The 15,835-nt window shown below is 33.0% G+C and overlaps 1 protein-coding gene across 1 annotated transcript; it reads right to left on the bottom strand.

Moving 5' to 3' along the window:
- Positions 1 to 8,787: 8,787 nt before the first annotated feature.
- si:ch211-284e13.9 (uncharacterized protein LOC566600 homolog) lies at positions 8,788 to 12,857 on the bottom strand. The gene is made up of 3 exons (XM_056457001.1): positions 12,747 to 12,857; positions 12,470 to 12,530; positions 8,788 to 9,620 (listed from the first exon to the last, which is right to left on the bottom strand). The coding sequence occupies exons 2-3, from the start codon at positions 12,482 to 12,484 to the stop codon at positions 9,162 to 9,164; spliced, it is 474 nt and encodes a 157-aa protein (XP_056312976.1). The 5' UTR covers positions 12,485 to 12,530; positions 12,747 to 12,857; the 3' UTR covers positions 8,788 to 9,161.
- Between the last annotated feature and the right edge of the window lie 2,978 nt (positions 12,858 to 15,835).

Genomic DNA, 15,835 nt, shown 5'->3' with positions numbered 1-15,835 from the left:
AATGTTAGGAGACATTTCTGTTCCTCTGCACAAAGAAACATAATACACATGGTAATATATTCATAATACATATAAACATGATATACAAGTTAATTTTTGGATTATATATTGAAATAGATGTCATATATGCAACGTTTATTTTGTAATATGGCACAAATGGCCTCTTTTAGATATATATATATATATATATATATATATATATATATATATATATATATATATATATATATATATATATATATATATATATATATATATAAAATCCCAATGATTGAAATAATATACAGCTGCAAGCGGCCATTTCTGCAATATTTTGAAATAATTGTCCACAATTTATGTCATAAATGTCATGGTATGTAGGTCAGTTAACACATTACCATGTGCGCCATAAATATAACTAAAAACATTGACTATAAACGTGTTTCTGGTAACAAGAAAACATTTTTTCTATGTATAAGTGTGAAATGACAGCTTAATGCACTCTTACTGCTATCAAATAAACAGTCAAATTAATAAATGTAAATAAATACTTACTGAAGACTAGCTCATGGATCTAACCACTTCACCGGATGAGAAAAACAAAAGGTCTGTGTGTGGATTACCTGCTTAAACAGACTATAAAGGGGAATACCAAAATACTGAAGGGGATTACCAAAACACTTTTACTTTCTCTATTATTTTTTATCTTTCGGTTTTTGAGGGGGAAAAATACCCTATATATATATAAAAAATTTATATATATCTGAACTGTTCACATACACACACACACATATATATATATATATATATATATATATATATATATATATATATATATATATATATATATATATATGCCAGTTCTGATTAGGTTAGTTTTAGTGTTTTATTTAGATCTGCACAATATACTGTTTGAGCATTGACACTGTATTGTGTGATTACAGGATGAGTGATGTTAAGTTGGGATCATAGTTGAGCAGGCACCAGTTCAGAAAGCATGTCCGCACTTCTCGATTAAACTTACATTTTTCAAGCACAAGAAAATAAAACATTAATAGTTTTAACAATAATTAATAGATGAACAGACTCTGTAGAACAAAAAACAAACAAACAAACACAAAAACAAAAAGCACAGTTTATTTCATTTGCATTCTAGCTCTATTGTAGTTGTGTGTGTTTTCCTCTATTATATGCAGATACTGTATACTCCCCTACAGCATCACCTCAGTCAATAGAAAATAAGTATTTTATTTTTACAAACAGAGCTATTCAATCATCTTTTAAGACATGTTTTAATATCACAATATCTACAGTGCTCAGCATATATGAGTACACCCCTCACTGATCTCTCTTTTAAATGATTATTTTCTTTAAAAAGCTTTACAATATTATATTTGTGCATATACATTAGATTAGTCAGCCTGATCTCACGAGAAAACGTAAGTATTTTACGTTTTGACAGCTTAGTGGCTAATTCGTACGAATTCATACGAGTTCAGTCGTACGAAATGGTACGATTTTAAAAAGGAGGCGTGGCACCTAACCCCGCCCCTAAACCCAACCGTCATTGGAGGATGAGCAAATCGTACTAAATTGTACGAATTAGATCGTACGAATTCGTACGAATTAGCCACTAAAAAAAAAGTTACGAATTGCCGTGAGATTGTGTTGGATTAGTCAGTACCAAAGCCAAAACTGGAACTCATCTAACAAAACATCACAGTGCCAAATTAATATGTTAGGGGAAAATAAGAGTTACAATTTTAATAAACAGGAAAAATCTAAATGTACAATTCAGTAGTTTGTGATTTTTTCATTGCAATAACTCATTTGAATTTAAATGTCTTTTATTTTTCTCTTCTTACAAGATGTTCAGTGACTAATCTCTCATTTTAATGCCTTTAACTATTTAATGAAACTGTTTTGTTTGTTCATTTTTAGAAGAGGGTGTACTCATGCTGTGCACTGTGTATGGGAAAAATATAAATATTCCAGCAAAATATCCCAGTGTTATAGATTTCCCAATATAGTTCAGACTTATTTTTAATGTTCAGAACTTTTTCATTAAAACTACCCTAAATCTTTGATACTCTGCTTGTTGTCCGACATTGTACATGCAGTATTGTGATGAGTCTGGCTCAGACAGCGAAAGCAGAACCATGTTTTACAATGAGGGCAGCTGATGCTGGAACAGTGAATTCCAGTATGAGTTAGCAGAGCCTTGCATCCTGGACAGGCCCTGAAATATGGGCATCCTTTTACCGAGCTGTATGGGTCACTGATTTTTATGTCGCTGAGGAGGGCGGCACGGAGAGCACAGTTAGGCAGCTCGCAGGCACTGGTGGTTGAAGCATACCGTGGCCATTCTCTCTGACAGGCCACACAGAACTGAAACTGTGATATACGATATTTTGAGCAAGACCTGCAGACTGCTCGCTGACCATCAACAATGTCAACATCATACCCCTGACAGCTGGGACACTGAGAAAAGAAGAAACAATTGTTGGGATTTGGTGAAACAACTAAATTCTCCCCAATAGTACTTAGATGCAGACTAGATTTGCTAGCTGAGACTGCATACTGTATGTCAGACACAATGCACTCAATGATGTCACTGTGAGAGCTAGGGTTGGGGGTGGGGTTAGGTGTTCACATTAAAAGTATTGGATGCAGCTCGCCTTACAACTGCACCAAGTCTGCATCAAGACCCTTCTCCAATAAAGAGGGATTCCACTTCCCAGATTCCATCGATTTGCTTTCCCCATACATCAGGCGCATAGCCAGCCTAATGAAAGGGATGTTTTTTTATTTTTTAAAAAGTGGACCTTTTTTGCAGTTATTCACCTCATTTTCTATTTAACTATGAGGTTTAAACATTGCATTTTAGTGACATTTTAAGCATTACCTTTTTCAGCATTAGCTGAAATCATAACCACAATTTTTTATGTAACAAAAACATTTCCTAAAGATTTAGAATACAGAAATATGAAAAAAAAAACGTATATGTATATATAAGGCAAGGCAAGTTTATTTACATAGCACATTTCATACACAGTGGCAATTAAAAATGCTTTACATAAACAGGAATAAAATAAACAAGTATAAGAGAAATAAAAACAAATAATAAAAATGGTAAAAAAAATTCAAATAAAATAAAATAAATAAGAATAAAATGTGTTATAAAAGAATTAAAAAGAAGAGAAAGACATAGTAGTTTGATCTGTCGGACTTAGCACAGTGCTCATTCAGTAAAGGCACAGCTAAACAGATGTGTTTTCAGTCTTGATTTGAATGTGCCTAATGTTGGAGCACATCTGATCATTTCTGGAAGCTGATTCCAGCAGTGAGGGGTGTAGTAGCTGAAAGCCGATTCACACTGCTTTGACTGAACTCTTGGGATTTCTAATCTATTTGATCCTAAAGATCTGAGTGATCTGTTAGGTTTGTATTCAGTGAGCATATCTGTAATGTATTGAGGTCCTAGGCAATTTAGTGATTTATAGACCAGTAATAATACTTTAAAATCTATTCTGAATGTAACTGGGAGCCATTGTAAAGACCTGAGACCTATATATACTTTTTACTTTTAAAAATACAAATTTAGCACTGTTAGAATTTGGCTAATTGAATAATAAAAAATAAAACATAATAACATAGAGCTTCTCAATTTTTCTAGGCTCTCTTGTAAAAAAGTACATTTGAAAATTCCTGGCTAACAAGCTTAATTAGTATTAAAATTAACTTTAATATGCTTTAAAATTACCTTTCGGTGCTTCACACCTTTTTATTGGTCATTTTTTCTTTCAAGAATAAGGTCCAAGATTTAGAATAAAAGTCACTTATAAAATGATTTCACTGTTTAACAACAATACAGTAACTTAGCAAAAGATGACGTCAGATTTCCACATTAGCGCTTTCTTTCTTTGATGGGATTTTTCACTTTTTATGATGGCATAGCAGTCAAAATTGGACGAATTAGCTCATGTATGGGAAAACTTCTGGACCTTTGTCAGTGGAGGGTGCCTTTCTCCTGCAATTGTTTACATGCACCCAACATCAAAATACTTTCATTTTCCTGTAACATGCACCTAATTTTTCAATGCGGAAGTAAAGTATTTACTATGAATCATTTGCCACAATAAGGAAATATCTAAAACAAGCAAACAAAAACAAAGTGCAGCTGACGGTAAAACTGCTACAGACCAGTGAGTTTGTAATTACGATGATATATTCTAATAGTATGGACAAATTAAAATAACTGAAAATGGATGATCCTGAAAATCAGACACATTTACTAATTATTGTCCATAATCACTCTTATGTGAAAAAAAGGTCAAAAGATTTATTTCAATGGGACGAATAATCAAATTGCTCCTTTCCAAGAATCTGCATTGCTCTGATTGATCTACTGCTTACAATGTGTGTAAAAATGGCTTTATCTTACTGTAAAACACAAGCCTAGGTCCAATGATGAATTATCAAAAGAATTAGCTGATTAACATGAACAAAATACTCTACAAGTAAAAAAGCCCTTGCACAATGTAATTAAATCTATTACAACTTTTGCAATTAAAGTGAATAATAAAAATGAACGCACAGTATCAATTTTGGCATTAAAATTACATCTGCGCACCATCAGATTTCATTTAGATCTGAGAATTAATCAAACACATTTCTGTTGAGCTTATGAACGCTTCAAATGCCTTCAGGTAAATCACATCTGAATTTTATTTTGTTGAGCTCAAATGCTTAGTGACTGAATTATGATCATTATAAACAATAGAAACAAACTAACAGATTTATTTCTCAGTTTTAGTCATCACAACAGTAGTTTTGCAGAAGTTGTTAAATACTTGTTTGTTTGTTTTTCCTCAGTAATTAATGTTGGCTTGGCAGAACAAATCAACTGAAGTATTTGAGGCAGGTCAAAGCTGATGTTAGCCGGCAACGAAGACCAAAGGCTCAGATTCACAGGTTCATAATAGAATTGATTCTTGAAGGAAAAAGTAACTTTGTTGTTCATTATGATCTATAACTTTTACAAACAGTGACACGTGACATACTGTGCAAAAGGAAAGGCTTAAAATAGCATATACAGGCACTTTAAGATACGGTCACTAAAGATTTTCCCACCTAATAGGCTACTCAATTGTTATTATTCATGAAAATAATTATAAGTACATATTGCATTTGGTATCTTTTAAGAGTAATTCTTTTTTTACTATAATGCTCTAATGAATTACAGCCTTGATGGACAGTGACTCATGTGGCAACTATATATGTCACTAGCTCCATTACATCTCTGAGAGATGCAGTCTCAGCTTGCTTGCATCATAGATGCTGCATCCAGATACTTTTGTCCCAATCTGAAGTGTTAAGCTTCACACAGTTGCATCGTGTATGATTTTCAACAGCAGCATCATAACTGTAACAAATGTATTAAGGCTAATCTTACTAGTGGCCCTAATGGTTTTTTATTTATTGTTCAGTTTTCACATTCTAAAACTAAATCGGCAATATTTGATCCTAACTAAGGTTATAATAGTTTTGGATTTTTCATTAGTTTTAGTTTCTATTTCGTTTTGACTTTTTGTTTTCAAATTCAGTTAGTTTTAATTAGTTTTAGAGGCAGATTTACTAGTTTTTATTAGTTTATATATTTTAAAATGACGTAGTTTTAGTTTAGTTTTTATTAGTTTCAGTTTTTTTTCTAAATGAGGATATTTGTTAGGGGCAAGATTCAAAATCAACAGAATAAATATTGTATAATAAAAACTCAGCCGTACATTTTTTGAAACCTGTATTCAGAGGACACATGAACACTATCATCTACCACTACCATCTACCCATCCTCAAACTCAAATACAACGGCCCACAAGACAGCAGCCTTAAGTACAATATGTGTGCAAGGCTGATTCTGATGTTAGATACACAGTAGTGATGGGAAGTTCAGATATTTATCGCGGATGTTAAGACTCAACATTATGTAGTCAGCAATAGTAATTTCAGTCAGTTAAAACATCACCATGATCTAAAAAATGTCTTACAGTAATGTTTTGCAACCCAACTGAAGCATGATTAACCTATTTAAACTCCATTACGATTTTATTTTATGAAATAAACTTACGTTTCACCAGATCCTCTCATTTAAGCCCTCGGTTTACCCGCGCTGTAGTTCAGTCACAGCAGGCTGTCATGTACTGTTTGTACTCGGTTCTCTGAATCACGCATGCGGTTTTATCGGTTAACCGCTTCTCAAATTTGATCTTAGTGTAACGTCACTGTTCTGATAACTGAATAAGAGTATTTATTGAATTAGAGTTAGAGGGGGTATTAGGCTTCTGAAACAGTAAGTAGTTTGTGGACGAGTGCTTCCTGGAGACGCGAATCGTTTCAAATGATTCAGTTCGATTAGGTGAAATAGTTCAACCGGTTCACTTGGAAGATCCGGTTAAAAAGATTCATTCGCGATCGTGATACAGAGATAGAACCCTGTTTAGTTTTAAAATAGTTTTAAGTCTCTGTATTTAATGTTGTCACCGTGCTGCTGTGATGTCCACTTGTTGTTTTTTGTCGCGGGAGCAACAGCGAAGATGACTGGAGTAGAACCGGCTCGTTCCGGCCAATGGCAGCAGGACTACAGACTCTGAGGTGCCGTACGGGTCAAACACCTGCAGCGCGGAGTAAATAGATGTACTTCTAAAAGGCTTACAGTAAGATTATTTATTAAATACATTTACGAATACGAAAACGAAGGAGGTTTTTGCTATAATTGTAGTTAGTTTCAGTTAGTTTTTTATGTACACAATACAGTTTCAGTTAATTCTAGTTTTTTGAAAAACTCCTGTTATTTTTAATTCAGTAAACGACAATTATTCTACATTTTAGTTTTCGTTTTTTCGTTCGTTTTCTTTAACTATAGTAACCTTGATCCTAACAGTTTTAACCCAAGAAGAAGAAGGCACTTCTATGCACTTATCTGTGGAAAACTGCATCACAGTTTATCAGACCCCTTGACACAGGGTGCTAAATAAAGCGTAAAGCGTAAAGCGTAGGAGCTTAGTTTACCTCTAACAGTATTCAGCCAGTGCAAGTGCCTGAAAATATTGTGTATAAAATGTCTGACATTACAGGGGATAGAAGAGCTCTCAGTGGTCAATCTACTGTACCTTTGGAGTGCTCATGGCATAAATACTCTTGGACCACTTCCACTAGTGGACAAACCTGAGAGAAAGAGCACACATACACAAATCTAAATATACTGAATCATAATTATTAATTAATATTATTTTATCTTTAAATGTTGTTTGTTAAATGTACTGTTAATTATTGTGATTTTTATCACGTCTACTATATGTCAGTTGTTTTCTCATGTTTTGTTAAATGTTAACATCACAAATGCTTTGGTAATACATATATAAGATTAGTCATGCCAATAAAGCATGTTTGAATTTGAGTTTGAGAGAGGTAGAGGCACAAGATTAGAGAATGAATGTTAGGAGACATTTCTGTTCCTCTGCACAAAGAAACATAATACACATGGAAATATATTCATAATACATATAAACATGATATACAAGTACATTTTTGGATTATATATTGAAATAGATGTCATATATGCAACGTTTATTTTGTAATATGGCACAAATGGCCCCTTTTATATATATATATATATATATATATATAAGCCCAATGCTTGAAATAATATATAGCTGCAAGCGGCCATTTCTGCAATATTTTGAAATAATTGTCCACAATTTATGTCATAATGTCATGGTATGTAGGTCAGTTAACACATTACCATGTGCGCCATAAATATAACTCAAAACATTGACTATAAACGTGTTTCTGGTAACAAGAAAACATTTTTTCTATGTATAAGTGTGAAATGACAGCTTAATGCACTCTTACTGCTATCAAATAAACAGTCAAATTAACAAAATGTAAATAAGTACTTACTGAAGACTAGCTCATAGATCTATCAACTTCACCGGATGAAAAAAACAAAAGGTCTGTGTGTGGATTACCTGCTTAACCAGACTATAAAGGGGAATACCAAAACACTGAAGCACTTTTACTTTCTCTATCATATTTTAGATTAGATTAGATTAGATTCAACTTTTATCTTTCGGTTTTGAGGTAAAACAGAAACCCAAATTTATTTATATATATATATATATATATATATATATATATATATATATATATATATATATATATATATATATATATATATATATATATATATTCTAACTTAAGTTACTTTTATTTAACCAGCCAGTTTTTTTTCTATCATTCATCTGAGAAAGGTGTGCTTTAAGAATCATTATTATTATAAGCCCATCTGTTCTGAATCCCTGATCAAGGCTGTAATCATGAACTATTTCACTTCATCCTAATAGTTTTTATCATTTTCTAAATGTTCTTTTGTGCTCTTTCAGAGTCTTTAGGAGCGTAAAGACCTTTTCTAAAACACATTTAAATTTGGATTAAAATATTTTTCCTTGTTTCTAAAAAGAACAGAAAACATGAAAATATTTGTTTTCTTTAAAATTTACTTTAATCAATTAGGAAGTACACCTGCTGTGTAAAACATATGCTGGGTAAGTTGGCGATTCAATCCACTGTGGTGACCCCTGATGAATAAAGAGACTGAGCCAAAGGAAAATCAATGAATGAATGAATGAATTTAATCAATTAGCAGATACTTTAACCTACTTATGGACAATAGAAGTACATAGAGTTTAGGAAAAATTTGTTAGAGACCATTTAGAAAATTCTTAGTTTCTCTGCAAATACTTCATTAACTGGGGTTTTAGTAGTTGATTTATTTGATAAAGGTGTTTTATTTGATAAAGGTCTGCTAAACTTTCTTCTCAATTTAAATTAAAATTTGAAAATAACAAATTCTGATGTCAATATTATCAGATAATAGTCTACAACCACTGAAATTAAAATAAAAAAGCAGTAATATGTCAGTGCTAATTCCACTTTGCTCTAATTCATTACAGTGCAAGGTTATTCTTAGTTTTGTTGATGTTTTTTAAATATCTAGAAAAAACAAGACTGTAATATAATAGTCTTCTTAAAATGTAATGATCTTCTTTCTCTTGCTATTTTTAAATCAAATACATTTGCAAATGACATTAGTATTTTTAGTAGTTTATCCTCACAGATGTCCACTAGAGTCCCAGATCTTGAAGGCACTGAGTGTTGTCTACTATCACACAGGGCTCGGGCTCAATATCTTCCTCATTGTCACTGTCATCATACTGATCATCATAGCACTCTGGAGCCAGACAGCGAAAGCAGAACTCCTCATCACAGTTTGGACAGATGATGTTAGGGCAGCCCTCACCACTGTGTGTAAGCAAGGCCTTGCATCCTGGACAGGCCCTGAAATACGGGCACCCTACCACTGAGCTTTCTGGGTCATCAATCTGCTTGACACTGAGAAGGGCAGCACGGAGTGCACAGTCTGGCAGCATACAGGAGTTGGTTGTTGAAGCATCTCGTGGCCATTCTCTCTGACAGGCCCAGCAGAACTGAAACACACACCGCTTTACTTTAGAGCAAGATTTGCAGACTGCTCGCTGACCTTCTAGCTTCCGGATATCATCAGACCCCTGACAGCCAGGACACTGAAACATCAGACAGACAGAAACACATTCAATCTGATTAAATCATTGAATCATTCATTCATACAAGTCATTCAGCATAATGGTTTGTTCATTAACAAAACAAGCATGTGGCCTTATGATTTAGTCTTTTAATCATTTACAAGTGATTAATTGACTTCTGATTAGTTCATCCAGCAACAGTGACACTGCTTTGACTTTGAAAATGTCATTAATTGGGGTTTTTAAAGCATAGTGTTAAAATTGAAGCTGATATCATTAATTTGATTGTATTATTGGTCTAATTTAACATACAGCCTTTTCTAATAAAACCCACAGTAATTAAATCATGTACGCAGTATTTAAATCATGGGTCTCAAACTCAATTCCTGGAGGGCCGCAGCTCTGCACAGTTTTGCTAATCAAACACAGCTGATCCAACTAATCAAGGTGTTCAAAAGAGTCTTGGACACTTTGATTAGTTGCATCAGCTGTGTTTGAATAGGATTGGAGCAAAACTGTGCAGAGCTGCGGCCCTCTAGGAATTGAGTTTGAGACCCATGATTTAAAGAAACATTAAATAAAATTTTTAGAAAATTAAGGCGACATGATGGCTCAATGGTTAGCACTGTCACCTCACAGCAAGAAGGTCGCTGATTTGAGTCAGTTGACATTTCTGTGTGGAGTTTGCATGTTCTCCCCGTGTTTGCGTGCGTTTCCTCCGGGTGCTCCGGTTTCCACCACAGTCAAAAAATAAAGTAAATTGGCCGTAGTTTATGTGTGTGAATGTGAGTGTATGAGTGTTTCCCAGTACTAGGTTGCAGCTGGAAGAGCATTCGCAGTGTACAACATATGCTGGATAAGTTGGCGGTTCATTCCGCTGTGGCGATCCCTGATGAATAAAGGGACTAATGAATAAATAATAGAAAATTATATTAACTATGTAATAAATAGTTATTACTATATTTTTTATTAGTGTCCAATTCATGTAATTTCTTTCTGTTAATGCCTTATAGTATATTATTATTATTATTATTATTATTATTATTAATATGCTAAAATAATAGTGTAGAAAATTTCCTCTCAGAACTAAAAATGAAATAGTAATTTCATGTAAACTGTACTCCAATAAAATTATTTATAATGTTTATAGTAGGGCCAGGTGATATGGCAAAAATGCACTCTCGACTAATTCGATTTCATATTGAACAATAACGATATAAATTTCAGTATAAGTTGTTAATGCTTCCAGATTTGAAAGGGTATCCCAATAATGACTGAAGCCACAAAAATGAGAGGGTCTATTAAATCGCATAACCTATTTTCGGTGGCCGATATTTTTATGCAGCCAGAAATTCAGTGCATCTGTAATATCAGCACACTTCTAGAAAGTCTGAAGCTCATCATTGTTATCACAGGATTTCTGCAGGCTTCAGCAAGTTAAATTTAAGACTTTTTAGGACATTTTACAGACGATTAGGAATGAAATTGTGACTTATAAAGGGCTAAACTCTAGGAGTCTTTCAAATGGCCCAGTTGGATTTTATTTGCCCTATCAAACTTTTTTTTTTTTTAGAATTTAATAAATTTAGTAATACAATAATAATAATTTAATAATTTAAAAATATAATATTTTAGTTGATTCTGGGCAAAATATTTTAAATATTGTGTCAAAACAAGCAAGCTCTAGTTGTATACATACACTTCTTTCTGTAACCTTTCTTAAAAAAAAAAAATAAAAGTTTTAAAGGTTTTAAACACTATAATAAACTAAATGTATGCACAACAGTCTGTCCAGGTCAGCTTCCTCAGCAGTAAATATATGGAGAACTTTTAAACAATGAGTTAATGTAAGGAAAATAATTCAACCATTATGGTAAGAGTTAAAAATGATATTCTTATTCTTACGGGTGTTGGCCTGATTGGGTAGCTACACATGAACAAAGAAAAATTAAGACACGTTTAAAAAACCATTCTAAAATAGAATATTTCAGTAGATTTAAGACTTTTTAAGGCCTAAAATTTAGTTTTTGAGATTTAAAATATTGTAAGACTTTTTAAGACCCCGCAGATACCCTGTATCAACATAAATTTTATCGCACTTTGATATAATATCATTTATCGGCCCAGGCCTAGTTTATAATTCAACTCTTTTTAATGATAAAAAAACAAACATTAAATAAACAGTCAGTGTTTCTCAACCACATTCCTGGAGGACCACCAGCTCTGCACATTTTGCATGTCTCAACCAAACACACCTGATTCAGATCATCAGCTCATTAGCAGAGATTGGAAGAACTATAATGAGTGTGACAGACAAAGGAGACATCCAAAACATGGAGTGTTTGTGGTCCTCCAGGAACGTGGTTGAGAAACACTGTTCTGAGTCAGTCAAACATTCATTCATTCATTTTCTTTTTGGCTAGGTCCCTTTATTAATCTGGGGTCGCCACAGCGGAATGAACCGCCAACTTATCCAGCATATGTTTTACGCAGCGGATGCCCTTCCAGGTGCAACCCATCTCTGTGAAACTTCCATACACTACGGACAATTTTAGCCTACTCAATTCACCTGTACCACATGTCTTTGGACTGTGGGGGAAACTGGAGGAAACCCACACGAACGCAGGGAGAACATGCAAACTCCACACAGAAACGCCAACTGACCCAGCCGAGGCTCGAACCAGCGACCTTCTTGCTGTGAAGTGACAGCAGAAACTACTGCGCCACTGCATCGACATCAGTCATACAACATTAGTTTATTGAATTGTGGTTCAGTGTACTAGATCTAATTTCTTCCAATAGTGTTCTCTCAAACTGAGGATACAGCTTGTGCAAAATCATCCAAAATAAAAGGAATACAAAAGCCCTACCTTTGGTTTGTTCATGATTTAAACAGGAACTAATCCAGATCCAGAGATAAGATTGAGAAACCTGTGAACAATACAGAGGCATACTGCTCATTGGTAATATAAAACTGTTTAATCCACAAGAGAACAGGTTGAATAAGAGCTTTGTGAGATGATTTCGTTTTTTTTTATCAATCTGGAAAAGGTCAAGTAATCGGCTCACTTTTAAACACAGCCTCCACTCAGGTGAATGTTTGAAACTATCATAACAACAGTAAAACAACAAAAAACAATCAAATACCTTCTTTACTGGCACATCATACGTACACCACCATACAGGACATTTACATTCCGTCGTCTGTGAAGCATAGCCTGAATAAAGGGGAACACCACAGAGTGACATGTAACTTTCACTTTTGCTTTTACTCTATTTGATAAACAGCCTCATCTGACCTTTCTTTTACTGCTTTACGACTGATTGTATGACAGGGTGGGATCACTGTAACCGACACCAACCGTAAGAGCCAAATTTATTGTCTTCTTAGGTTTCAAACTGAAAGAACGGCATTTGCAGATCTGTTTTCCCCCTTCATTCTTTTATTTTTTGCTGTAATGTGACATGAACTGCATTTACTTATTTAGCAACTAGCTTAGTTTTTTAAGTTGTAATTTTTTTTTGCCTTTATTTTAACAAAACAACAGAAAAATAACTACAGATTACAACCTACAAACTTCTCATCACAGCACATAATGAAGATCAAAAAGAAGACGTACACTGAAAAAAAATGCAGGGTTGCACACAATTCATTCATGTTGTCCCAACACAAAACAATTAAGCTTAACATAACACTTTTAACAAATTTATGTGGATTGAACATAAAAAATTAAGTTGTCCCAATGAAATCTCAAGAATTGTGCTGTTTCAGCTCATTTTAAAAAAGTAGTTTGAACAAGCAAACAAATGTTTTTGGAGTATAAAAAAATCACAAAATAATAATAATAATAATAATAATAATAATAATAATAATAATAATAATATAATAATAACAATAATAATATAATAATAATAACAATAATTATATAATAATAATAATAATAATAATAACAATAATAATAATAATAATAATGATAATAATAATAATAATAATAATAATATAATAACAATAATAATATAATATAATAATAATAATAATAATAATAATAATTATATAATAATAATAATAATAATAATAATAATAATAATAATAATAATAGAAGAATACACAAATTAGCCAAGGTTAATAGTGGTCTAAGGTTTTGCAAAAAACTACCTGAGATCCTGGGACCTTCATACTCAGGGAAAGGTGTCCAGATCTGATATACAGTATACATTTTCCCCCTTGATCAGTGGGTAGTATATTCCAACGCTAAAAAAATATTCAAAGATGATTCCTTGAATTTACTAATTTTATTTGTTAAGTGATTGCAAACTATTTATTTGGGCTGAAATTAAACAAACAAATTAAGTTAAACATTACTCAATTTAATTTGTTTGTTTAAATTGAACCCATATAAATTGTTTGCAACAATTTTGCAGAATCCATTTTTTTCAGGGAATGACATGAGGTCAAAAATTAATTTGTGCCATTCTGATACTGTCTGCGGTTTATCAGATATCCGTTTAAGAAATATACTCTTACGGGCAGCATAGGTAAGAATGCTAAACAACTTTCTGTTTGTTTGCACTCTTTAAATCAGCAAGACCTAACAAAAAATTAAGATAGTCAAAGTCACATCGTGTATTAAATATAAGACTTAATCTCAAAGAAATCTGTACCCAATAGCCTTTAATATACGCTACCGGTCAAAAGTTTGGGGTCAGTAGGAATTTTAAATGTTTTAAAATAAGCTTCTCCTGCTCACCAAGACTGCATTTATTTCATCAAAAATACAGAACACATTGTGAAAAATTGAGAAATGTTTTTGCACTATAAAATAACTGTTCAAAAGTAGATTATCATTTAATTTAATCATTTACTCCAGTGATTTTAAAGATGAATTTTCAGCTTCATTACTCCAGTCTTCAGAGTCACATGATCCTTCAGAAATCACTCTAATATTGATTATTATTATTACTTTTATTAATATTAAACTTCGATATTTTAGACCCTCATCATACAATATAATTTAGAAAATTATGTTATATATAATTTGTACTTGTCGGCACGGTGGCGCAGTGGGTAGCGCTGTCATCTTACAGCAAGAAGGTCGCTGGTTCGAGCCTTGGCTGGGTCAGTTGGCATTTCTGTGTGAAGTATGCATGTTCTGCATGTGTTGGCGTGGGTTTTCTTCAGGTAAATTGGGTAAGCTAAATTGTCCGTAGTGTATGTGTGTGAATGAGAGTATATGGGTGTTTCCCAGTGATGGGTTGCAGCTGGAAGGGTATCTGCTGTGTAAAACATATGCTTGGCGGTTCATTCCACTGTGGCGATTGATCATTCCTGATTAATAAAGGGACTAAGCTGAAAATAAAATGAATGAATGAATGAATTTATACTTCTGGGTATTTATTTGGGGGCCCCCAGATTTCCTGGGGCCTTAAGCAGCTGGTTACCTTAAATCCACCCCTGCTCCTAGCAACAAAGCTTCATAACAACAATTTATTGTTGATTTTGGTAAATAATTTTTTTTATATTTAAATATTCCATGTTATAATTGTATAATATTTACATATTGAAATAAAGAATTAAAATCCATCTATGCTTTATTTTAAATTAAATATTACATTTCTATCATTGATGATACAATATAAAACTCACACATTACATCTTTGCAAACAAATAAAATTGTAGGTGTTTTTTAAAATAATTTATTAATTAAATTAAATGCCTGTTTACGTAATACATTGTAGCTGACTAACCAGTCAGCTATCGCCATCTAGTGTTTATACAGAATCGTAAACAAGCGATTAGAACAAGTTGTACCTGTATGTTCTGCCAGAACGTGTAATGTTTTTATAACTAACATAATCTACTTAATACCTTTCTGTCATTTTGACAAATCTATGACATACAGGTTCAATGAGGAGACAAACTGGACAAAAGATTTGAACAGCAGTTCAGCACTGTTGCTCTTCATTAGTACACAATATCCTGACACACGTCAAGTTATGATGGTGTGTATTTGCCGGTGTCCTAATGTACTCCAACATTACTTATACAAGCAAAAGTTTGGAATTGGTAAGATTCCTTAATGTTTTATGAAAGAAGTCTCCAATAGGTTAAGAATGGATTATTTCTATCGAAAACAGAGTCAGATGACAAGCGTACACAGTGCAGACAATAGATGCATTATATGATTAATTATTTATTTTCCAGAGTTTCGCCTGGAGTTATCCAGCAGCGCACACAG

The sequence above is a fragment of the Danio aesculapii genome, chromosome 5 (genome assembly GCF_903798145.1).
Source record: "Danio aesculapii chromosome 5, fDanAes4.1, whole genome shotgun sequence".
Lineage (NCBI taxonomy): Eukaryota > Metazoa > Chordata > Actinopteri > Cypriniformes > Danionidae > Danio > Danio aesculapii.
The sequence above is the reverse complement of the archived record's forward strand: the minus strand, read 5'-3'. Positions and strand labels throughout refer to the sequence as shown.